Genomic DNA, 26,019 nt, shown 5'->3' with positions numbered 1-26,019 from the left:
CTGTGAGGGAATGTACCGCTTTGGCTAATGTCATTCCCTCCCTACATCCCTGACCTCAGAAGCATCCCTCCGCTACACAGAGATGATTCTGGGCTGCTGTTAGTTGTTACGTGAAACACTCTTTGAACCTACTGTTGTTAAAATGAAAGCTCAAATGTTCTTCAGGAGGATGATGCCTAAGTACCAAACTACTGTTATTAAATATTAGTGTATTTGGGTAGATTTAGCTGCTTCCTGCAAAACGAATCAGCCCACAGTGAAAGTATTACTGTTTTTCTGTGCAGCATTTTCAGTGCTATAACAAGCTGTCTTAGAAGAGCTGTATTCCATGCAGACTTTGTGTGGGTCAGTGTTTCACAGAACCCAAGAAATAAGTTGAAGATCACTGTTAATTTTAAATGTTCTCACACGGGGTATTAAAACAAAACAAAACAAAACAAAAAAAAACAACAAAAAAACCCTACCCATATGCCAGATGTCTGCAAGTATATTGAGTACTTGAATTTAAAAGCAAAGAATGAAAGCTAGGCTGGGACTATTACTGGGCCCTAAATAATTATGGTGTTGCTCTTGGTACATTTGTTACAAAGTGTGTCCTTTTGAGATGTTGGCTTTTATGTGTTTATGGCTCTAACAAGGTAGAAAAACAGACTATTAATGTCAGAGCTTGCAGCAGTTGCTTCTCTGTTTCATCCTTCTTGTGCATCCCTGATTTCAGGGATGGTTAGATTCCAGAGAGATGGGAAGCCCCTCAGATGGCATGAGATGCATCATGCAATAGTGGTTAAAAAATTAGTGAGAAATGCTCTGAGTGGAAGAAAGAACCCTGTACTCTAGTGCTTCCTGTACTGCTCTAGCTCAAGCCTGTGCTTTAGAAAATATGAAGGAAAACCAGAGATTGAAGAAAAAAAAAAAAAACGCAACACAAAACATCAGACAATGAACTTCGCTGTACCAGACACTTAGGACTTGGTCACAGACATGAATGCTCCCTTCCTCTCAAGCATATCTAAAAATCTGAAGCTTTTTAGAAGCCTGCCACAGAGATGTAGGCCATATTATTAAGGGGAGCTTTGAGACCTTCCTTTCTAGTTTGAGGTACAAAAATGTTGGCATGAAAAAAAGGAGGTGCCGAAGCAGACGGTGTGTTACTCAGCATTCCTACGAAGGGGGGAATAATTAATCAGTCTGTTGTGTGATGCTCTGACATGGCTAGTAGTCAGTGGGTTTGAGGTTGGTAAGGCTGCTACAGCCTTAGCAAGGTGTTTTTTGTTCAGTGGCTGCAGACGAAGAGTCTGAGTTCAGTTCACCTAGGCTATGGCAAGATGCTGTGGTCTGGTGGTCTCTCCTAGTCATCATATAAAAATATAAGAGTGACCTAACCTAGAGCTCTGTATGACTACAGACCTGAACTATAGAAAAACTGGGATCCAGTGACTGGAGTTTTAGACTTTATCAGTAAAATCATAAGCAGCAGCACTGGGAGTGTTTTATTGTCAGTTTAGAATAAAGGTCTGGTTATATATAAATAAAGCAGGAATGGAAAGAACTCAAAAAAATTTTTTCAGCTTCAGGTTAATATGGAACCTTTAAGACAACTGATACAGATAAATACTGCCACTTAAAAAGAAGCCCTTTAATAATGTCTCTCCAAACTTAAATGATGAATTTCAAATAGAAATATCTGAAGTTGGACAGTTAAATTGTTAGGAATGGCCTTATCTCAATAGAGGCTTAATTTTCTTCCCACGTCTGCAGGCATCAAATGGCAGCTGTAGATGAGCTCATTACCTCTTGCTATCAGGCTGCTTATTCAGAAACCTCATTATTATATCAGGTCCTTATTTTGGACCCCTGATAATGTTAGTCTTTATTGATTTTTTTCAGACAATAAGCAAGCATATAAGTAATTTCATATCTGCTCTTTTTAAGGTTTTTCTTGTTTGTAGAAAATATTTTGTAGAAAATATCAGATTTGATAAGTGATATTCTCTGTTATTCTATAATGGTCTGCTCCATGCTGAAAAATGTGGCAACTCATTTCTATGGATTTATATAGTACTAAGTACACTTTCTGTGTGTTTGCTTCTTATTTGTGAATGCAATGAGAAGCTCCTTGTTTAATCCAGTTGGTCATCTAGTGAATCTTCTAGTTGTTCTCTACAGTGAGATAGTTGTACTCTTAACATTGATTCTTTTGTGTAACTGATAATCTTAAAAAAAAAAAAAAAAAAAAAAAAAAAAAAAAAAATTTGTTCCAGTAGATCAGACCCTTACAGCATCTTACTGGTTTTCAAAGTTTACTGAAATCTGTGTTCCTGCAACCCACAGTTTTTGTTTTCCCATCCCCTCTTAAAGAACCTATGCTCAGTCATTTTGTGCTGAAGCCTAAACCAGCTTCTGTAAAAAATTCCATGTTTTTCCTTGGGTTTCTTCTGAATGAAACAAACACAGAAGAGCCTCTTTTCCTAGCTGCTTTCATTTCTATATCAACAAAGGTGTCACCAGGTTCCATGAACTTGTGAGACGGTCTGTGTTCTGCTGTTTTCCTTTCCAGCAGATGTCTGGGTAGTTGCATTTACATGGCACTCTGTAACAGATATTTAAAATCTGTGATTTTTCTATCTTGAACTGTATTTCAACACAGTTTCTCATTAGTGCTGTTTCATTTCAAACTGCAGAGTTTTTTTACTAGAACTGGAATTGAACTGTAGTCTACAAAAAGACTGATAGTACAAAAAGCATCTTTTTCTCCTTGAATGCAGCTCCGTGTGTTATATAGATGTCACAATCTCTCCAAGTTGCTCTATACACTAAAACTGAATCAAAAGACCTAAGCTGAAATTTCTGATTATTTAGCAATCACTAGCCTGTTAAGACTATGAAACAGGGTGTGATGTAGATACACAAGTCAGTGGAAACTTGCTGGTTTTAGAAGCTAGTCCAAAAGGTGCTCCATCCTAGGTAATACATTATTGTGTTCAGGATCTAGCTTGCACCTCTGTGCAGTGCTGTGCCGCCTGCATGGATGCATATGCCAAGGTCGATGCTGACTCTGAACCTCAAGTCATTGTGTGGTAGTGACATGCCTATCTTCAGGTGTCTACCTCAAGGTGTCCTGAAGCAGACCAAACTATTAATCATTGATATTGATCATTTGTGCTATGCCTAGTCAGCTACATTCAGAAGCTCTACTAACACCTGCATTCTTCATGTTGCCCATCCGCAGCAACGGACATAGTCACTGTTTCTTGTAGTCCTGAACGGAAAGGCCCAGAGTTACCATGTTTGCACAGACCTGATCTAGTGAATGTGCCCACAGGCTGGCCTCACAAGGAGCTCATATTACATCTTAGGAGCAGGAAATGAGTCTGAGGTCTCTCATGTCTCATCAAATTCTTGTTTTTCTTTCCACAGGCACCTCACTAGTTCAACACCTGATGACAGTGCTGATAAGTGAACAGGGGAGAATCTTTGCTGTTCCTCAGGCAGATGTGCAAGGGAACCAGCTTGAAATCCGACCTGTGCGTCAGCGCAATACTGCGGAGTGGATCTCTGAGGAGGATGGGGAGGACAGCAGGTCAGAGAACAGTGTTCCCAGCCCCTCTGATTTGCCTTCTAACAAAGCTGTGGCAGTAGAGGCTGCTCCTGGACCTGTGGTGAAAAACATCCCTCCAGAACGCAGTGGCAAATTGACTAAATCTGCTACCAGCCCCAGCAAAAGAGTGCAGACACTGCCCCCATGGAAATACTCCTTCCGCCAGCAAGGGGCACGGTCTGTGAGTCCGAAGCTGGGCAGCTCATCCTTAGATATCCCCAACCTCTCCTCCAGTGGGAACTGGTTGATGAATGGACTGTACTCTCTCCGAGGCCACCGCAGGACAGCCTCTGGGGAACGAGTTAAAGACTCATGTTCTTCCCAGAGACTCTCTACCTATGACAATGTTCCTTCTTCCAGCCTCTCCCTTAGCACACACAGTATGGCCAGCACTACGTGGTCTACATCGTCGTGTGAAATCTCCGTGGTGGACTCAGTCAGCAGCTGCCCAGCCTGTCGGGCCAGTGACTCTTCTGCTTTAAGCTCTCTCAAAACTGAGTGGGCAACTCAGGGCTTGCTGTCTCAGAGTGAGGTCAACACTGCAGATCTAGAGAACAGCATCGACAGATTTGAAGCTTGCAGCAGCAACAGTGAACACAGCAACCCTGCTGCTGCTTCCAGAGACTCTGTCAAATGCTCTAGAGCCTTACAGAGCTTAGTGGCGGAGCTAAAGACAGAACTGAGCAAACAGAGGACTGAGTACGAGACTAGTATCAAAAGGTAACGTCGGCTGCAGAGATAAAGTCTTCTTTCAGATTTACCCTTGTTTGAACATAGTATGGGCTACCAAGTGTGTGGGATGCTCAGATCCAGAGTTTGGGTTTGCATGACTGCAGGTCTTGATCTAGTCTTTCCCTATGGCTCTGTGAATCCAACTTTCTCTTTTGACAAAGAGAGGATCAAAAAATGGGATTTCCATCACACAGGAGATTCCATTATTTCACATTCTATGTTTTCAATGGAAATAGGAACAGCAGAGATGGTCCTGATGTCTGCTTTTTGCCAGTGTTCTGAGAGAAACAGTGCAGCAAACATTTGCTGTGGAAGGGGGGAATAGGGGCCACGGTGACCAGGCCTAACAAGCAACTCTGTTGGCTCATACAGGAACAGAAATTGTGTCAAATCAGTCTTAAATTGAAGGTTTCATGCTGTTTTTCCCAAGGGAAACTTTCTTCTAGGAAATTGTTTTGACTGTTCTCCATTTTTCTGGTGGGAATGCAGCTCAGCTATAACTTTTTGAATAGCCATTTTGTGTTGAACTTTAGAAATCATAAGCAAAGTTTCTAGACATACTTGCAGCATTCATTTGTTTACAATTACAGGTGGCCTCTAACTCGAAGTAACAGCAAGGTGCTGCTTGTACAGCAGATAACCTGAACTGTTTAGGTTTTTCCCCACTCTGTGTACTTGTGCAATTGTAACCGCTGGTGCTATACTTTGAATTTGCACTCAAAATAATTCCTTGCAGTTTTCAGGAGATGATTTGCTAAATAATCAGAGGTCAGGGCTGGAGGAAGTAGACAGTATTAATAGTAACAGTTGTATTTATTGCATGAGCTAGTATATCGGGTTTTATGCATTTCAGTGTTTAACAGAATAACTCTCAGGGAAGTATGTATATAATATAAATACAGTTGCTTAAGGGAATTAGATATGTTTTAATATACAGGCACATGCAAAATTGCATGGCATGTATTGTATTACAATACAGAAGAATCATCACTGGCCTGGGCCCTACTGTACTGGGGCTTAGCACTGGAGAAGGGTAATAGTCCCATTTCTTACAAATAGTTGAGTTTTGGCCACTTTTGTGCGTTAAGGTGTTAGTGTTATGTTTCTTAAGTTACTAATGATGTGGTAGTATTTATATACCTCCCTTTCCAACCATGCTTCCCAACACAGTACTAAGAGTTTATACTAGTGCTTGTAGGGATTGTATAGTACAACTTTAGGCAAAGTTTGTTGCCTCTTTTTTCTTGTTAAAGTAATTTCTCAGAATCTGTGTTGGAATGCTGTAGTCTGAATTGTGATCTCTTCCAGTGGGCCAGCTGTTAAGGTAGGAATTTCTATTATTACCTTCCTGCTTTATTTTAGGATTTCCTGTGGTGGTGGCTTGCCAATCTCTGCAGCTTTTCTGCCTTGCATTGTTGTGATATATGAAGCTGGAAGGAGAATCAGGACACATAGCAGTTTTGGTTCCCCCTAGGTATTACTGAATGGGAGAGAAGCGCTCCCCTGACTTCTTGCATTGTAGGTAGAAGAACTGATGAGAACAGCACCAATTCTTAGCCTAGTGTGTGTCAGAAAAAGTCCATGAATGAGGATGGTACTACATGACTTATTTTTTTAGTTGCCCCACTGCTGCAGAGTGGAAGGGAGATGACTGCATGTTCCTTGCAATCAAAGCTGATGCTAAATGTGCGCAAGTGCCCGCAACAAGCCTTGTTGCAGGGATACTGAGTAATATACAGAAATGAGATTGGGCTGCAAAACTTAGAAATTTGTATCTGCGTATTCTTACCTGCTCCCTGAGGGAAGATATGGCTTCCCATTGCTTATCAGTAAAACTGCTTCAGCTGCCTTCAGCTGTTGACAGTGGGGCATCTATGAAGAACTGGTCTTCATTCCTCCCCTTGAGCATTCTCAGCTGTTTTAGATGTACCACCCCTTTTCACTGTCAGCTGGAAAGGGACACAACAGCACTGTAACTAGAGGGGAGAACTATAAATTTGCCAGGTCTGATAGTGCAAAATAGCTAAGAGGAAAATGCCTAATGAAATAATATTTTCATAAAAACCAGGAGAGATGGAATCATTGCCCTTTATGCATTAAACAGCATGATTCCAGCTGTCTAGGATTACAGCCCTAAGGATCTTGCTGTCAAGTCTAAGAATTTCAAGCCAAGTTATTCAGCTCTCAAAAATTTGCTATGGTTTTAGTACATCTGCAGCCATTTACATGTGCAAAAATATGTTTCTTTTGAAGCAGCATGAAAGTCTGCTCACTCACAGGAGCTCACTCTAGTAAAGAAGGGAGGCAGCTTATTAGGAAGATGTTGGGTTGCCTCACTACCTTTATTTTATTGAAGATAAATTATTCCTCCAAAGTAATAATTAGTTCCTATTGTACATGTGCTTGTGTGGTTTGCAGAAGTCAGTCTGTGTAGCAGGGCATGTATGAGCTTTTTGTTGGCACACACAGAAGCAGAGGGAAAGCAAAGTCAGTACCTGCCTGGGGCAGAGGTAAGGAACACTTGCTGATGGAAAAGCTGTTATTCATCATTATCAACTACCCATCTTCTCTCTCTCAGTCAGAGGGAGGCAAGTTTTATGGCCTTCCTGTAACCAGTCTGTTCCAGAGCATTTCTCTCTCAAGGTTAGTATAATTACCAGGCTCTCTCTCTTGAGTTTCGGTAAATCAGGTTTACCACCTAGGACTCTTAAGAAACTGGAAGCATCTTGGAGAGATTATATTCTGTATGTAGTGTTCGCAGGTAAGTACTGTGAACCTGTATAATTCAGAAAGTGGACAGTTAGTTAGTATAGGCTGCTGTAGCTGACCCCCAAAAGTAGTGGTAGAAAAATGTAATGGGTAGCTCAGATCTGTGGGCTGTTACAAAAATGGAATGTCAGGAGAAAAGCATGTTGACTTCAGAAGGGTCCCATTGTATTACAAAAGACAGCTGAGTGATAAAAGCCTGCCTTTTCAGAGAGAAGTAATCTTCTCCAGACATACTGCACATCACTTATCTGTTTGCCCATCAGTGCAGTTATTGGTTTGCTAGACTTGGGGTGATCAATGCTTCTGGGTTGGAACTGAATTAGCATCAGAAATAAGTTATCCATCTTTTGGGGGAGGAAGACTCACTGCATGAACTTTGGAGTATTGTTGTGAATTTTGTGACAATGGCAACAGCTATCTGTGAAGGAAGAGTTTCAGGGCATGCATTGCATTCCCTGCATCATAGCTTCTTGCTGGTCACAGAATGGAATTGGGAACTGAGGCCCAGCTGAGAAAAATGTCTAACTTTGTTGTTGTTGTAGTGGAGGATGTAGCATGTAGTTTTTGAGTATCCTTTACCCTGTATAAAAGGACATTTCTTAAAGGAAGATATTTTCCTAGGAAAAGCCTAATTTTTGAAGTTACCATTTTTGAATTCTCTAGCAATCAGAAATTCCCTTGTGGGGCTACTCCCTCTTCTTATTAACACCACTACTCTGCTTTGTGCTTGGGCAACATGACTTGGGGGAGAGCAACTGATGCTCTTGCTGTGCTTGTTTCAAATCAAAGACTTGAACATTGTTCTTTAATTTTCTTGGAGAAAAGCGCCCGCTCTTGTATTAGAGCTTTGTACCAGATGAACTATTCAAGGTCTGCTCTTCAGATTCTTTCTGATGTGACATACATTACAGAAAATACCATAAAATTGATTGTGAGGAAGGACTGTGACTTAATTCCTAACTGACCTCCAAGGCAAAGGGATGTTCCTCTGTATTGGATATTCATACAGGGAAAAACAGTATCAGGATGAAAACAGAGATTAAAAGATTATTTTGGAAGTTACATAGATTGAATTCAACCTAACCGAGGAGTTGATTTGTGTCCCTCAGACATTCACTCTGTTCCCCAAAAGTAAGCATTGTTTTTATAAGACTCAAGCATATTTTTCCAAGATTCAAAGGGAGTGAGATTCAGCTTTCAGCAAATCCCTCCCTTTAAACTCAACATTAACTACAAAATGGCAATTAGTGCCTTCACTTACTTAACAGACTTCCTCTTACTATGTCAATGATATTTTAGCTCTCAGATGACCAAGTTGTATAGCTATCATTACAGGATGACCAAATTGTATAGCTATCATTACAGTCTTTATCCAGCCACTAAAAATGCTCTTTTTTCTTCTCCCTCTCTCTCTCCTCTTTGGTTTTAAGAATTGAGGAAACAAGTGCAGACCTGAGGAAAAAAGTGGTTAGGTTAGAAGAAGAACTGGACCAAGAACGGAAGAAATACACGATGCTGGAGATAAAGCTGAGGAATTCTGAACGTGCTCGTGAAGATGCTGAGAAGAGAAATCACCTCCTCCAGAAGGAAATGGAAGAGTTTTTTTCAACATTAGGATGTTTAACTGTTGGGAGTCAAAGTGCTAAAGGCTCCAAGTAGAAAAAGCTGATGTACAGCAAGGAAAGTTCTACTTCTAGCAAAACCAGTCTCTATGCACATTTTGTTCTGGTATACTCATGTATCATGAGTAATTCTGCAGTGACTGTGCTCTCAGTGGCACTTCTTCTGTTGTCTTTACATGTGCTGTAGCAGTTGGGCCAGCTGGGAAAGACTGCTAAATATAATGCTTGAAAATGTAGATGTCAGATTGCCAAGGAAAAGTGGGCACCCTTTTATATCTACAAGTAGAAAGATCCCATCCTCTCTTCCTATACTGTTCCCATCTTTGGATTTACTGCACCATCCCTTTGCCGGTTCAAGGACAATGGCAAGGCATGTAAGGTGGGTGAGACAGCTAGAAGTGATGGACAGGCTGAACCTGGTGGTGGGAGTCCGGCCTGGGAGGATCACAGCTCTCTTACGTCACCACATTCAACATGGTTTAGTGTACAGATCTAATGAGAGGTATTTTTCTTCCCTACTCCCTGCATAAGGTTTGTTCACACTTTTCATTGTGAAAGTGGTATTATTCTATAACACGTTCTGCGAAGTCTACAGTTGAAGATGCTGGAAATTCTGATAGTTCATTAAAGTTGTCGCTTACTTACATATTGAATAGTTCCAAGTTCTTCAGAAAAACGTGACGTACTAAAGTATATGTAATTGGCCATGCAAACTCCCTGGATCTTTAAATATGCATATATTGCCCTAGGTGGTATTTTTGAGCCAAAAATAGAGCAGTATTAGCTGCAAGAACAAATCTCATAAGTTTATAGGTACTGATTAGACAGCAAGGCAGGAGAAGAGAGATTCTTATCATTAAAACACATCCAAGTGATCCTTTTTTTTTCAAAAAAAAAAAATATATAAAACTTTAATACCATAGTTTTTACTAAGAGAAATGAGTGCTTGATAGAGGAAAGGTGGGACCTACCTTTAACCTTCACAGGGCTCTTTGTCACTTCTCTCATGATGCTCGATGACCTTTTTAGCTCATGAGGAAGTGGGGAGGGGTAGTCTCAAACAATGCAGCAGCCTAACTTCTCTACCTCTACTAAAGGGACAGATGTTATTAGAATGAAGTTGTAATTTCCACTAATAAGCAGCCAGGGCTCGCTTGCCTCTAAGGGACCTACTGGAGAAATTTTGCCTAACATTTGTAGTGCCCTGAGGCACACTGAACCTGCACACAAAAAATTGTTTCACCAGATCCATCTTGAGCTCCACTTGTCAGCCCAGCCCAGCCCAGTGAATACTGTCACAGCAGTATTCACTCTCTTTTGGCCCATGCCTCTGACAGATGAGGCAGGCTGGGATGTTCTAAAGAGAAATATTTTTAACAGAAAAGTGCAACAAAACAAGAGCTGCCTAAAGGGAAAGTATAGACTGTAGTGAAGGTGCTAACTTAATATTTAAGTAAGTACTTTCAAAAATGATCTAGAGTTGTCCTGTTTTCTTACTAGAGAAGATGGTAAATCTTTGTCTGGAGATAACCTTAGAAAAAGGGCTTTTCTAAGTACCAGCAGTACCTTTCACTATTGAATTTCTCATCATCATCTCTGACATACTGAGGTGTTTGAATATGTAAATAGATGTAGAAATTAACTTTGCTTCTACCTTACTGCTCCTTTCTACAGAGATGCAAACCATTTCAGGTGAGCAAACATTTTTAACCTAATCTTTCTTGGTTAATATAAGGCAGGCAAAGTGGTGAAGTAAAATAAGCATTGTGTATAGATTAGTTCATTTATTCCAAACCACTTTTCCTCCTTTCTGGAATATCCAGCCAGCACTGCACTCTTCAGTACCCTTAGTGGCACACACCAAACTCTTCACTAGGAGCAGCCTGCCACCTGCAGGCAATAGCAATGGTCTTACTATTTATTTAGTTATTTATTTATTCCCCCCTGCCCCCAACACATTGGAATTGTTTTGAGGTTATTAGAACTGGTTCTGCAGGGAGAATGATGTCCCATTTAAAACAGTACAATTCAGATGTGTAACATAAGGAGTGACTGCTGTTGTAACAATGTTTTTGAGCTGGAACAGCATAGTGCCATTAGGTAGGATTAAGTATCATGCCATTCCTCAAGAAACAAACATTAATGAGTAGCATGAACTGGGTAATTCTCCTCAAGAGAAGTAATTCTCAAGAACTGGAACACCAGGACTGGTAATAAGAGAAAATTTTTAACCATCTGGGACAAAACAGTAGCAACCAGGTTATTTCAATATCCTCTTTTATTCCTATCCCAACATGGGTACCTTTCACTATATCCCTTCTCCTAAGAACCCATATCCCTTAGACTGCTTATATTGCTTTATCTCCTGTAAATATCAAGTGCAGACTACTCCATTTACATTTGGCTCACTACAGACAGTAAAAGAAGTGAACCATGCTGACTAGGAGCCTAAAAAATAAACAAGATGAGATATGGGGGAGCACTAAACAAGACTCTGCTGGCTAACGTTTACTGAAATCAAATGCAGATGGAATTCTAAGTATCCTTCAAATCTGCCTTTAAGACCTTGACTACCTCTGTGTATGGCAGAATGCTGGAACAAACTCACCTCTCCCAAATTTTCAGCTCCCAGACAGACTCATCTCCAGGCTATACATCACTACCTAATACTAATCTGGCAGTCAAGATCAAATGTAATTTATATTTTCAGTTTCATAAGTCAAACTGTATCTGCTTAAAGCAATTAAATAACTAACCTTTTTCCAGGTGACTGTTGTGCTCCAGAAGCATCTATTCCTCTCGCTTATGAGGAATAAATTTCAGGTCCTTTCAAAGAGGTGACACTGCAGTAAAGTCTACAAGAAGTTGCAAACTACCCAATTCATGCCAAGTGCACCACAGTGGGATGTTAATTCTAAAGCACAATAACAAAAACATAATGTTCATTTCCTCTCATAAGCAATTGTGCAAGAAAGGGACTACACTTGTGGTGATGTACATAATCTCATGGACTGCTATGGTCTTATTTAGGGAAGAAATAGTCTCCTTACTAGAGCTAACACCCATTTCTGTATACTTTTTCCCTCCCATTTTTTTGCATACTTCATACACCTCAGAGACCGCGCCTTAAAAAAAAAAAAGAAACACCCATCCTACACAAATCAAGAATGGAAATGGAAAATTAATAATGATAACTCAATGAGTTATCTACATTTGCCAAAGACATCTGTGAAAGCCAGCAGCACTATGAAGACTTTCAGCTCTGGACTACAAGCCAGAGCTCTTGTCCTTAGACAATCAAAACTGAAGTCACTCACAGACAAATCCCTGGTAGAGATAAGACTGTCTCAGGCCTTGCTGTATATTAGTAAATTGCCTGAAATCACCTACATGTTATATGCTACATGCTAACATATCTAAATAAAAAGAAAGAGCATTACTAAGCCTCATCCCATTCCTAGAAGGGCAGCTGATGAACAGCAGGTGCATTGTACCACCCATGACCAAGGTCCTCTTCCCTTAAAATTACACAAGACAATGTAAGAGCATGCAGCCGAACACAACTCAAAGGCATCTTGAATCTTTCTTTGTTTAAAGCCTCCTAGAGCTTGTGAAGAAGCAGTGAAACATGTTAGGACCACTGCAGTGGTCCCAGGGCAGGAAGAGGTCCTGTCACCCAAATTAGTTCTTAAGTACTCAAAAGTCATATCATAGAACCGTAGAATGGTAAGGTTGGAAAGGACCTCTGGAGATCATCTAGTCCAACCCTCAGCGTAGCCCACATGGGGATTGACCCCGCGACCCTGGCATTAGCAGCACCACGCTCTAACCAACTGATTATCTTTTGAGGCTTTCTCTAACTCAGTTCTGAGAAAGATCTTCCCAAAGCCCAAGTCCCTGTGCCCTGGTTTCATAGGATAGAAGGCTCATAGCTTACCTCCTTTTATAACGTTGGGTCTCAGCAGCCATATTTCCAGGCAAGAAGTTAGGCTAAAGCTGGCAGTAAGAAATAAGATTGGTTTTCCAGTGGTCTCAAACATACTTGCTGTTATCAGTCTGTGGCACGTCCAATGCTCACGAGAATGGAGAAATGGAAGAAACACGTCACTGCCCACAGGTGAGCCCACACAACTTACAAGACACTTGAATAGCAATTAAAATGGAGAAATTCTCAGGAAGCATTGATGCTAATAAAATGCCACTTGCAGCCTTACTAGGAAATCCATGAGGTGTTGCTCCAATCTAGCAATAAAGAAACACTAAATGCATCATGGTCAAACAAATTTTTCCTTTTTTATTTAAAATATCATTATAGCCAATTGACATACTAGTTAACAATGTATACATTCCAGTGGTGCACAGGTAATGACTTATGGCATGAATGATTTAAAAAAAAACACAATGTTCTCAGTAATGCCCCACCAACTGCTTATTTGGAGGGAATAAAGGAAAAGCAGGAAAAGGTATCAAATGTGGGGAAGAAAAAAAAATCACAGTTTTTCCCAATATTTTTAATGGTGTGTCTTTTCCTTCATATTTCTTGCAACAAAATAAAATTAAGAATATACTTCAAAAGGGGCAAGAGAAATGGTCACAATAACTATGTCTTTTTTCTCAACTTTAGTAATAAAAGTTAAAGAACTCTCAAAAATAGACTAGATATTGGGCCTACAAAAGTAATTCATCTGTATGCAAAGCTTACCAAGAATTATTCCTTTTGTAAAATGTAAAGGATGAGCTGACGTTACTAGTAAGCTATTTTACCTACAAAACCAGACTACAATAATAAAATCACCAATTTACAGCTAACACAATATTCTAGATGTACATTATTGTACACGAGCTATATATTACACATGAATATCTTACGTGAAATATATAAGAAACATACTTACTGATATTGTCTCAACCTTGACCAATAGGTTTTTCTAAAGGAAGTGTATTTTTCTATTTCACATTCAGTGTAGTTCCAATAGCAAGGGTTAGCTTTGCTTGCTTAAACGTAGAAAGTTTGTGTGAGGTAGTTCGAGAAAAAACCTAGCTTAAATTTTTAACTGTGAAAGTGGAAACACCATGTGAAGTGATCTGATTCATAACACATTTCTGTAATGCAGCGAGATCTAAGGAAGAGGAGAAGGAAGGGAAAGAGATCACTTACTTACTTACTTACATTATCACTTTTATCCAGTGCCCTTAACTAAGAATAAATTAAATGAATTGAAAAAGCTGGATAGGCAGTTGAGTCTCACCACATTTCTCTATTAAAACCTTCTTTTTAATTCTAATGAAAAATGCAGACATCTCTGCTTCAACCCTAATCATCAAACTAAATATGTAGGGCAAAGCAGGTAAATCAAATCATCAGTAGGAAAATAAAATGTAACAGCATGAATGAGCTGCTGTCAACAGCAAGTAAAAATATATCTAGGAACAGTAATTCACTGTCTTTAGATATTTAAACAATAAGACCAAGGATGAACTGAACCTTCTTTCCCAGTTTACCCATAAACTTAATTGGGAAATGTTTAATCATCTCAGATGTTTTGTATTATTGTATGGGTAGAAACCTATTCTCTTGTACTAGTTTTTTGGTTGTTTTTTTCTTCATCCAGTGTTGTGATGAATGCCACATACATTAATGCAGGATCATTATAATAATGCAAATGTCTGTCAAAGAGCTTAGCTTTTTGCTTTCTAATTGAATAGCTTCTGTCTTGAAAGAAGCAATCTTCCATAAAACAAACCCATACGTCAGTAACATTCTTTTTTTTACACTAAGCCAGTAGAGGGTGCCATTGCCACAACTGCCACAAATAAACACACTATAGCCTAAGAAATTTGTGTGTGTTTGCATGTGTGTTAACAGGCAATTTATGCTGCTATCATCTTTGTATCTAGCAGGATTTCTTATCAAAAAGACAGTATCACTTACTTATATGCAGTAAGGCGCTTCTAAACTGAACACCCAGGCTGCAGACTGCCTATGCAGTGTGCATAGACACAGCACTATTCAGTTTAGCAGAATGAGCAAAATGGAGCTGGGCAGTCAGGCTAGTCTCAGGCTGTTGAACTGCTCAGTGCTGCTTTGATAGTCCAGCTGCTCAAATGTGCAAACACACGCAAACCCCTCAAATGTGACCCTCCTGTCTTGAATCAATGACCTCACTGAGTAAAGGTACAGCACACAGTATTAACTTCTTCCTCTCTTCCTCAGTCTGTTTAAAAATCTTAAAGCACCTGCTGCTACAAAACAAGAGGAATGCCCTTTATGCCTGCTGCAGCTGACCAGAGAAGGTGGGAATTAAAGCTCAACTGGCATAGGAGATCAGACATAGCTCACTAATTCATTCACTACCAACTTCAATGGATTGGATTGGCTCTAGAAGTGGGAATTTGCATGCACTTTAACAAAGTCCATCTAATAAAATAAAGCTGAATAATAATTTAAGAATAAAACTGTACAATGTATTAGATAGTATAATAGTGAACAACAGAACAATAGACTAAGATAGCTGAACTCTAGCTACCCACCTGTCTACTGTTTGTGATGGTGTTTCCCTGAAATCATTTTATATTTCAAAAAATAAAATGGGAAGTTAAGTAGAGCCTACTGTTGTGATAACTTGGTTACTAGAAATGTGATTTGCTTGCCTTTGAACTTTGCCATGACTTTAATTTGCATAACATACAACAAACTGCAAAATGAAGATGGTGCCAAAAACAAAGTACAGGTTCCAACAGGCAAAGCTCTGACCTTACCAATATAACCTCTTCAACAACAGCTCACTTCTTCACACCAAGGACTGCTCTGGAGAGCCTCATACCTTCATCAGTCCTACCTTAAAAAGAACAAAGCTCAATTCTCCTTATAGCTTATCAACTCAATGAAGTTACTATTGCTAGCACACAGTGGTGAAAAGGCTAGACTCAACCTGTAGGTTATAAGAAAAAAAGAACAAGAGTAACTCTCTCATTCAATGTTCATTTTAAATCATATTTTCTTTAGGACACTGGAAAGTGATACCAAAATGATTTTAAAGTATCAAAATATTTCAGTTACCACTGCAATCCAGATGGGTCCAAAATCAATTTAAATACGAATGGTATTTACCAAATTTTCTTCTTAACAACATTTATAAGTATCAGAAGTCAATTCTGTCAGTATTAACTTAGCTATACTGGGTTAACCAGAGTATCATTTGACCTTGTATAACAATGTAGTAGTGTTGTATGCCCCAAAATTGTGGCTTAATTCACAGCTTAATATTTGATAAAAAATTACAAAATAGACTGTTCTGTTGGTCTCTGTTCAACATGAGCAGATTTTCTACGTTCCAGTGCTAGATGAATCCAAACATGTCCCACCTATTCTGAGGTAATATACAATTTGGCAGGAACTTGTAAAAATAATTGCCATAACTAATGTGGTTTAGAAAGGTAATACTGAAATATCCGATACAAGTGAGGAGAGCAAAATTACACGCACATATCACTTACCAGCAGTCTAGCCAGGCCAGGAAAACAACTGTGCAGTTTATCAATTTAGTCATCTTTGAGACATTATCATTCCTTGTCATCCTGTATTTTTTTTTAAAAAGACATCTGTTAGATATTGAAAGCATTACTATCACTTATACCTTTCTGAAACATACTGTAAAGGCAAATTTTCCTCTTTCAATAACAACCTCAAAAAGATACTAATTTTACCCAATAAACTCAGAGGAAACACTGAAGAGCATCAGTCATTCCTCCTAGATGACCGCCACATCCAGTCATATTATTTGCTTATGCTCTGTGCCTGGCAAGACTTCTGAATTTTTTTAGGCTCATTTCTGTGAGTATCACTAATTTAAATTCCTCTTCACATTCTAATTCACTACACAAAATATGCATCTACACAAGGCAATCAATTATACAGCCTAGGTTCACTAGAAATCTGCATTTTCTAAAGGAATAAATTCTGAATGATTGTTTAACTCATACATAAACTTAAGTCAATTAGACATAAATAATTATGTAATCATAAAATGTAAACAGTTAAAATATTTCTGTGAGGAGCAGCACCATTTTACATGACTATTTAGTAACTGTTCTACATATTTCAATATATCTTTTGTTTAAAAAGTGTATTGAAACCTGGAGCTTCAGTGCTGAAAACTGCAGAATATTTACGACTTAAAATGAACCATTATTAAGATTTCTGCTACATCGGTCTCATGGTGAAGTGAAAGAAATAAATACTAATTTATATAGCACTGTTTCCCCCTCCTTTGGATGGCATATATTGCTCATTTAATGCATTAGCTACAGAAATCTTACATCCTGAGGTCATTCTAACGCTTAATGGTTTTTAGCAATCAGTTACTTTTGCTGTTGAAAGAATGGCTGTAGTTTTGCCCCATTGCATTCTTACCACTCCTACTTCTCCCTCAAAACGTACTCACCTTAATAAAAAAAAAAAAATAGTACGAAACTAAACTCCCAAGAATCACATACTACATGGAAGTATAGCTACAGCATACTCGTTTTCCCTGTTGACAGTCTAGACATTCTGGATACACCTCGTTTTGTGTGTACAAAGACAGGCTACAAGCTAGAAGTAAACAGTTTATTTGCATTGCAGTGTATTATTCATGAAGTATCCTCTTGTTTTATGGTGATCACAAGATCTGGCATGCCATAATTCTGCAGAAAACATCATATGCCTTTGTTAGGCTAGAAATTTCTGCAGTTTTGAAGATATGCTTTGTTTTCTTAAGTTTGGAAAGCCATTCAGATGAGGTTAATTTGCAAAGGGTTGTATACTGTTTCTCTAACAAAATTTACTAATTGCTGCTTTTACTGAAATATTATAGGCAAGTGTCCAAAATAAGAGGATTTTATTCACTGCCAGCACTACAGTAGTATACCCAAAACTACAGCTGGCTACACTGAATTCTTTCCCTCTCCACCTAGATACGGATATATGACCAAGCATAAAACCTTGAAGGATATCATGAACAAAACATCTGGAAAAAATTCTAATTTAAAAAATTGAAAACCTATAAAATCTTAAATAATTCATGATATGGTAATGACAACATTAATATGTGCTTTGATAAAAACAAATCTTACAAATTCAGTAAAAAAAATCAGCAGCATAATAGTAAAGCAAATATGCAGATTTTAAAACCACAATAAAAATTATCAAGTTTAATATTTTACAGAGTTAATTACAGCAAAAAAAAAAAAGAAGTGGCTGCTTTTAACACAACTTACAGTTTAAAATTACAGCACTTTATGATGAATCCTACGATTATTTTTGAAAAAACACTCAAAAATACCACCAACTCTTAAAGGTGCCCTATCAATGACTAAAAGGACCCCTCCCCTCCCACCCCCCAAAAGACCAAGTAGTCATCTACAGCAACCCAAAGGTCCAGCTGATGTTTCTAGACTGCTGTCTGTATCAGAGGCCAATGTTGGATCTGTTGACATTGAAGACACATCATTGACAGATGATGATGAAGATGGATGTTGAGAGCCATTGATCATTGCTGCACCTGTGCTATGAGAAACAAAACAGCAAATCAGTTGCAGATACAGTTGCATGGCTCAGTACTTGCATTAGTCTGTCTCCTCCTATTAGTCATTACTTTTCCCTGTTGATCAGCAAGTTTGAAGAAATGTGTCTCAATCTACTGTCAAAGTAAATAAAATTCACAATTCTTTTATGTGGGGCTCAAGTCATAAATGGTATCTCAAGAATGACAGAACTCACAGAATACCTATTCGATTAATATAAATGTTAATCCTGAAGGCTAAAAATCACAAGCAGAAACAATACTGCATAAAGCCACGGCCAAGATATCCTACTAAATGTTGAGATCCAAAGCTAGAATATACCTACATATTTCGGTAAAGGAAAAAGGGGCCTGTTTTTCCAGGAGATCATCCCATTCAGGCTGGAAACTGACTGGTGCTCAGCCACATTGCTTACATCCAATTTGAGATATGCACTGCTCCTCCAAGCTCCGGGCTTCTGTGAACTCTGAGTCAGCGACAGCTGTCCAGCTCTTTCCACCATTTTTCAAAAGTGCGAATGGAGTTTATCAATGGTCACTTAATGCTCACATTTTGCTTCAAAATTCAGCAACAGTTTAAGTGTTTCATAATATTCCTCCTTGTTTAGAATGATTAATCAATGCAGACAAGCTACAAATCCTGTTTCATTATTTAACAGATGTAAGTAGTGGTTATATCATTATGTGATACTACACCAGCTGCAAGTCACACATCTAACCAAGAACAACCAGATTACAGCAACAAAGTACCAGTATATACCTGGACATTTCTTGAGGAAAAAAATGAAGCACCAGTTATATGCGGACAACAACACAGGAGATTACCATATTAATAAAACGAGATATTTCCCAAAGTAATGTCAACTCCATCCATACCATTCAAATAAGCATGATCTCAAAGAGAATTCAAGAGCTTACACGTCATTAGAGTCATACTTTACATTACTCTTAGATATCTCAAGATGGATTTACTGCCTCCTGACCTACAACTTAATATAGCTTTGTACTGTGCTTTTATTGTAACCAACCTAAAGGGGGTGGTTGTCCACGTATAACCCCATTCTTGGTTCTCTCCTCCAGGTCCATGACTTCCTTGTATATCAACTCTGAAATACAGGGAAGGGAAGGTAGAAAAATGAAATTTGCAAATTCAAAGCTCAATGGATAATTAAACCCTTATTAAAATGTACATTTAAATTTCATAGGTTTATTACTGTCTGGAATTAGTTTTGAACAACACACCACTGGTTACAGAAATACTGGAAAAAGAATGAATATAAAGTGATATAACAATGTACAATTCTCTTCTGTTGGAGGTACAATGGCCTTGCACTCTCATGAACATACTGACTCAGTCTCTTTTGTCCATGCTGCTTGGGGACCTGAGGTGAAACTGAGTCATAATGACCACTCAGTTACTATCAGTGGCTTCTTCGGTAGAGATGAACTAGATCTGCACTCTTCAAAGCAACAGACCATCAAGAACTTCATACACTGACACCATGCTAAAGTGCATGGTCCAACTACCTGGCAGTATTCTAACTTACACTGCCAAAAACCTGTAGCCCCTGTGAATTTATTGTAGCTGCACATACACAGCTTCATTCCTTCAAGAATCACTTGTGGAGAGCCAAACTCTTCCCAGCTAGGATGAGGGCAGCTGAATATAGCTTCTCTGAACAAGTCTTCTAACCACCTGTAGTGTAAAATTCCCACCTAATAAGCAAGTTGTGCTAATATATTTTATAACTGGCACCTCAAAAATCACAGCTACCTACAAATTTTCTAGGCAATGTTTTGGAAAAGTAGCTGCTTTGGATAAGTTTTCTTAGCTCCTCCACTAATTCTTTCTTATCTCAAAAAACAATTCCACTTACTACAGCTATTATTTTTTCCATGAGTTGGCAGTCTGAATCTTTGAAAGAAACTGAAAATGTTTAGAATTTGGTCTGTCTTTTTCTTAAAGATTTTTGCCAAAGATGGTAACTGACCAAGATAGTTTTGGCAAGCATCAGTTTCCTTAGGAGAGGCCAGACCACACGCTACTAGAAAGATGGGAGGAAAGAACAAACAAACAAGCCCCAACAGCACTGCAATCCCCCAAAGACACATTTGCTACTAAATTTCTTCAGCAATAACATCTAAAGTCCAAATCACCATAAAGTGTATTTTTTGCTTCCAAGGGGAAAAAACTTCACACTGGAAGGTGGTGACAGAACTTCCACCATTCTCTCCAACTCTGCCTTTACGATTAAAATACAGTCTGTAATAGGAAGTGATTTAAAAGTGTGTTAGTACTAGATTTTACAGCCCTTGGGTCCAAAAGGACACTATCAGCTAGCACACTGAAATTTTGTCAAAAACGATCTATGAAACATTTTCCCTATTTGTTTCCCTCTGGGGAAGGAAAGGGTATGCAGGCCTAATATCCTTTCCTAAACTATTTTACTACAATGTATTAGAGTGCTCAATGCACTAAATTCTTGCTTAAATGCAATATTTATAGCCTGCACAGCTCTCCAGATACACCCAAGCTCAATGTTACTACTAATCCTATTTAAAAGCCTTAAACCACTGAGAACCAAAGTACTTGAGACAGAGTAAGCAAACCACCTAAATAAAAAAAGCTCACTTATACTAACTGAGCATTATCTTGCCTAAGGCACTGAAATATGTATCAGAGACAGGCTCTCAAGAATGAGCATCTGGCCCCACAGTGGAACAGCCACACAGCTGCTCTGATCTCTGTGAAAAATGTAATAAAGAATTCAGGTTTTTGTTCTGCCTTTCACTAAAGAATAACCAGTACTAATTATCGAACACACTAAATCCTCTGATATGCTAAATTATAAAATTAAGGACTGCAGTGGTCCTTGGAATGACCTTGGAAGGCATGCTCACTATCTGCAGACTTTAAGCAAAGAAAGCAAACAAAATTTTTTTTTTAGTGCTTAGTCTATTACAGTAGGTGACAATAAGGGAGCGACACTTTTTAGAGGTGGCTATGAAAGCTTGCATTCTTACAGTAGCTCTACCATTTACTTAAACAGAGCTCTAACATAAAAATAATATTTAATTTCTGAAAAATTATCATGTCATAAAATTTATTCTCTCTTCTGACTAGTCAGTAGCAACAAAGGAAAGCATATGATACAAATAATACATTTATAAAGGATCTCCACTGGAAGAAAGAATATCATTTATCTTAAAAGAAATTTCCACAGGTACTTAAAGTGCAGTGACTGTCTAACACCTCCTTAAAGTCCAAGAGATACAGGAGGTTATAAAAAAGTTACAGATTACAATACATCAAAAGCTAACATCATCTTATCAGTCAAATAACTGAAGTCAAAGCAGTATCAGTTCCTTAGGATACAGAAAATCTACTCCCACAAATTCTGTGAATACACACTGGCATTTTGGGGGTGGATGGGAAGGAAGAGAAAGAAAACCAAGAACAGAGACACCTCAGAGGGCTTCGGAGTCTTTCACATAAGCATTCCAGAAAGAAAATACAATCTTTTGTCTTAATGCACCATAGGAAGAGCCAGTAAGCTTTTATGCTTGGGCTGGTTTGGAGGTTCAAGTTAAAGCAATCTGGACTAAATTTATCATGAGTAGAGCAAGCTGCATTTTCTCTTAGCACCAAAACCTTTGCAGCAACACCAAACATTGAGAAGCAATTTCAAAATCAAGCACAAAACCTTACAGATGTTCCCTTTACAGAGTAGAATTTTATATCTCGTATATGACCAGGAATTATAGATACTAAAGCAGTACTGAACACTAACCTTGCTCTTAGAGGTACAGTCCTGTCATATTACAGTCTCTTGGACACCTCAACTCCAGTACTTTCTTAGGATCCCACAGGTGACAACCATCAGCATTTCCACACCAGTCATGTGCTCACCACTTTGTCCCTTATTAACTTTTCTTACAGCACCTGCCCTCAAATCCTCTGACTGCATTACATTCAGTACAGTCACTGTTAATACACATGGCATTCAAACTAGTGCTTCTACTTCAGGCCTGCATTGCTCAAACTCTTGAGTCTTTTTTCAGCTGTAGCAGTTTGTCCAGAAAAGTTACCCTCCTTTAAAATCGTGCCTTCATGGTTTGTGAAAGGTGGGTAAAACGAACAGACCTACAGCTGAGCTAGCTTAAATTCGTTTAACACAGGTTCAACACCTTCACTGGAAAATTTTTAGGGGCCTGAAAGATCAAGAGATTGGGAAGCACTGGTCTATTCTGCCCTAAACTGCCCTTCCAAGCAGTTTAAGCATATATTATTAGGTTGTTCAGAAGAATGTCAATAACTGATTCTTGGGGCACGGTCTACTTTAAAAAGCCCTACTATACTTAAAATGCTATTCTTACCTTTCCATTCTTCTATCGTGTGCTCTCTCTCATCTAACTGCTTATCTGGTATCTTTGGGGGAGGCTGAAAAATAAAATTGACTCATGATAAAGCAATTAAAAGGGATATGAAAATAAATAAAAAAAGCATCAATCTCATTTTAAAATACTATAGCTACTTAGATTCATACAGTCAGTTCTGTCATGTTTGGCTTATTTTCAAGATGCTGCTTCATGTTTTAAACTTGTTCTGATTACCAAATTTATTTACACTATCATAATAATTATTATGATCAGTCTGGTAAAATAGCTTGCACGTACAGCAGTCTCCAGCCCCAAACAGCCCTTAATACATATTTACTGTTAATTACTGATATTCCCTTTAGTTTTAGAGATCAGCAGAATTCTGATAGTATCATTTAAGCAAGCGCTTAAATGGCTCAGTGGGCCATCACCTACTACCTTTCTATTAAAAAAAAAAAAAAAAAAAAAAAAAAAGGGCTTTTCTCACCTTATATCAATAATCTTAAAATTAGGTTTAGAGAAAAAAAATCAGTTATTAGGGCCAATAACTTGAAAACTCAGGATCTTGTACTCAGATTTTGCTGGAACACTTATTTTCTAGTTTATTGCAATTGCTACAACTAATGGAAGTATTTCTCTGGCCCAGAAGTAAACACCTCAGAATTTTATCAACAGCAATCAACTCACACGGATATAAATAAAGCTCAGTAAATTATACTTCTGTATCAGAAGTTTTAGATGCATTACTAAATGTCTAGCAGGTTATATGCAATTATATACAAATAAACACACACAGAGATACAGGTACTTCAGCTGTCTGCAAGTTTGCATCCAGTTCTATAACAGTTCTAATAAATACATCAATCAATGCCAGTAAATATGATTACAGCTCAGTTAAGCTTCTAATAAAATGTGTAGCTCAGGCAATAATCTTCTTTCAAGCAGTTAAAGCAAGCATCAAAATTCTAAGTTTGCTATCATACTGTACTTTACTAACTGGGGATCTAAAACAAGAACTTACAGCTTCTGCTTCTGACGGATCATACCAAACATTGATATATGGGTGCTGCAGGGCTTCATCCACAGAGATTCTTTTAGAAGCATCTATAACCAGCATTTTTGATAACAAATCCCTTGCTTGACTTGCTGTAAAAGTGAAATTTTCTATTTAGACTAGTGCCATGTACATAGAATGCAGTATTTTCAAGCTTATGAGGGGAAAAGATTCATGGTGAACAAATCACTACTTAATATCTATACAATCCTCATGTAATCTGGAGTTCAGAAAAGTGGTCCTTACAACAACAACAAAAAGTGTATTCTATGGAAAAAAGATAACAATTTCCATGGAAAATAGTTTAACAGTAACTCTGCACAATCGTCCTACAAGCAAGCAAAGACAGACCAACAACAGTATTTTTTGCATTTATCAAGGTGGTTGTTATAAATTCTAAACAGCAATTAAAAAAGAAAAAAGGAGCCAGATACCTAATAAAAGAAATAATTTATACAACAGAGAGTTTAAAAAATAAGGAGATGGGCAGTAGTGGACAGTGATCAAACCTCCTCCTTAGTAAGTTTTTTCCCTAACTTCTCCTTTTCTTTCTCAGAATAACAGAGCACAGTATCATGCCAAATATTTCAATTTTTAAGGCAAACTTGCTTGACGTATAGAAATGAAATAAAGAAAGAACCTGCCTATGAAAGTTAAATTAGCAGGTTTTAGTGTTTGACATTTTCAGCCTGTTTGTTTTTAATTAAAATGACTGTGCTGATGGTTTGGAAAACAAATAATAGATAAAGAAAGACTAGCTGAAAGATGAGATAGAGTAACTCCAGCTAGGAGAAACAAACCTTAATAAGCTAAACAAGCACAAGAAACAAAATGCAATAAAAGCAAGGGAAAATATACAAATTAATACCCTGAAGACAAATACTATGGCTATAGACAGCTAAATATAAGACTAGTAAGTCAGCTGGATGGCAAATTTCTATATAACATGCCAGAGAGCCATCAAGTCATTCCTCTGCTATATCTGATCCTACAAATCTGCAACTCCAGCACACTCTTATTCTAATTTGTTCAATTCCCTTTTTGAAAGGGATAAACGTAGTTCAAATTCATCCAAAAGCTAAAATCGTCTCTAAGATGACTGAAAGTAGTTGTACGAAGTAATATCATTTCACCAGATTAGAAGCAGAGGGATAACATTTTTGAAGTGTTTGAATGATAAATACTGAAGGAGAGGATTGTTTCTGATGATCCAAAAGCATATATTAATCTGAATATGTTTTGTATAAACCTCTCAAGGTATGGCTGGAACTCGCATCCTTTTAAGTTCTGAACAATTCAAAGGATACATTAGCATAGGCAAAAGATTTATAATACAGCAGAGAAGGCAATCTTGGGGAAGGGGGAGGAAGGGAGGGAGGGATACAACGGTCATATCTTTTCAGTATCTAATACTTAGCATGATTAGAGAAAGGCATATTAGGGAAGCTGTATAAACTGCATTTGAGTAAAAACAGATACCCATTGTGAACAGATGCAGAAGCAGAATTTTTAATAACTGGTGATTTCATTTACACCTAACTGCAAAATAAATCTTAGAAGCTTAAATACAGAGAGGCGAGTCCTAACCATCTGCAGTTCCTAATTTTCTTTCCATGAATTCTGCTGTGCCGTCAAGCAGCGTATTACCATGGTTATAGCCGGGAAAGGGAACAGACCTGCCTCACTGTGTGTTTTCAGCATATACCACCCCGTTTCAAAGCTGCCAGAGGGCATGACATCTGTACCTGAAATATGACCCTGCTGTCAGTGCAGCCTTGGCTGGAATAGTGATGGACAAGCACCTACAGTCCCTCTCTAAGCGTCAATTGTTTTTTCCCCACATAAACTCTATTGGCCACAGAAACTGTGGTGAGCCTGTGACAGCCTATTGAGCAGCTGTCTTTTAGAACCAGTAAGTTATTTCATTAACTAAAGAATATTTATGTATTATGAATATAAAAACTTTATTTTCATGTCTAAAGAATGAAAATTGCTCTAGATAGATTACTTCTGTTCCATCCTCCCCTACTTTTCTCTGCCAAGTTGATACCTGTCATTGAGACGAATATATTTACTTTTCTTTATAAAGGCAGTGACAGAACAGGAGCTGTTTCAGAGGGGATGAGAAAGTGGAGGTAAGTATACCCCAGCACCTCCATCCACTCCTATGATTGAAAACACTGTGACATTTAAATCCTCAATGAGATGATTTTACAGTGGACAAAAACAGGCTCTATTTCTGTTTAATATGACACAGTTTAAAAACTTTTGAAATATATAACATACAAAAGATAGACCTTA

The 26,019-nt window shown here is 38.2% G+C and overlaps 2 protein-coding genes across 7 annotated transcripts in view; one reads left to right on the top strand and one right to left on the bottom strand.

Annotated features, from left to right (window-relative positions):
• Positions 1-9,355, top strand: part of ARHGAP22 (Rho GTPase activating protein 22) — a 171,064-nt gene extending 161,709 nt beyond the window's left edge. The window contains exons 9-10 of the mRNA XM_085324804.1: positions 3,418-4,318; positions 8,530-9,355. Of these exons, the coding sequence (XP_085180930.1) occupies positions 3,418-4,318; positions 8,530-8,758 (1,130 nt within the window). The 3' untranslated portion in view covers positions 8,759-9,355. The remainder of the gene's footprint in view (positions 1-3,417; positions 4,319-8,529) is intronic.
• A 3,639-nt stretch (positions 9,356-12,994) lies between these two features.
• Positions 12,995-26,019, bottom strand: part of MAPK8 (mitogen-activated protein kinase 8) — a 57,106-nt gene continuing 44,081 nt past the window's right edge. For 3 of the 6 annotated variants that reach the window (XM_085324800.1, XM_085324798.1, XM_085324799.1), the window contains exons 9-12: positions 23,686-23,810; positions 22,662-22,725; positions 19,313-19,390; positions 12,995-18,263 (exon numbers count right to left, since the gene is read on the bottom strand). In XM_085324800.1, coding sequence (XP_085180926.1) covers positions 18,118-18,263; positions 19,313-19,390; positions 22,662-22,725; positions 23,686-23,810 — 413 coding nt within the window. In that variant the 3' untranslated portion in view covers positions 12,995-18,117. Of the gene's footprint in view, positions 18,269-19,312; positions 19,391-22,661; positions 22,726-23,685; positions 23,811-26,019 lie in introns of all 6 variants that reach the window. The other 3 variants (XR_014898208.1, XR_014898209.1, XM_085324801.1) reach the window with 3 other exon arrangements.

This window comes from Rhea americana, unplaced genomic scaffold (genome assembly GCF_003343005.1).
Source record: "Rhea americana isolate MKP2758 unplaced genomic scaffold, rheAme1 scaffold_93, whole genome shotgun sequence".
In the NCBI taxonomy this organism is placed as follows: domain Eukaryota; kingdom Metazoa; phylum Chordata; class Aves; order Rheiformes; family Rheidae; genus Rhea; species Rhea americana.
The sequence above is the reverse complement of the archived record's forward strand: the minus strand, read 5'-3'. Positions and strand labels throughout refer to the sequence as shown.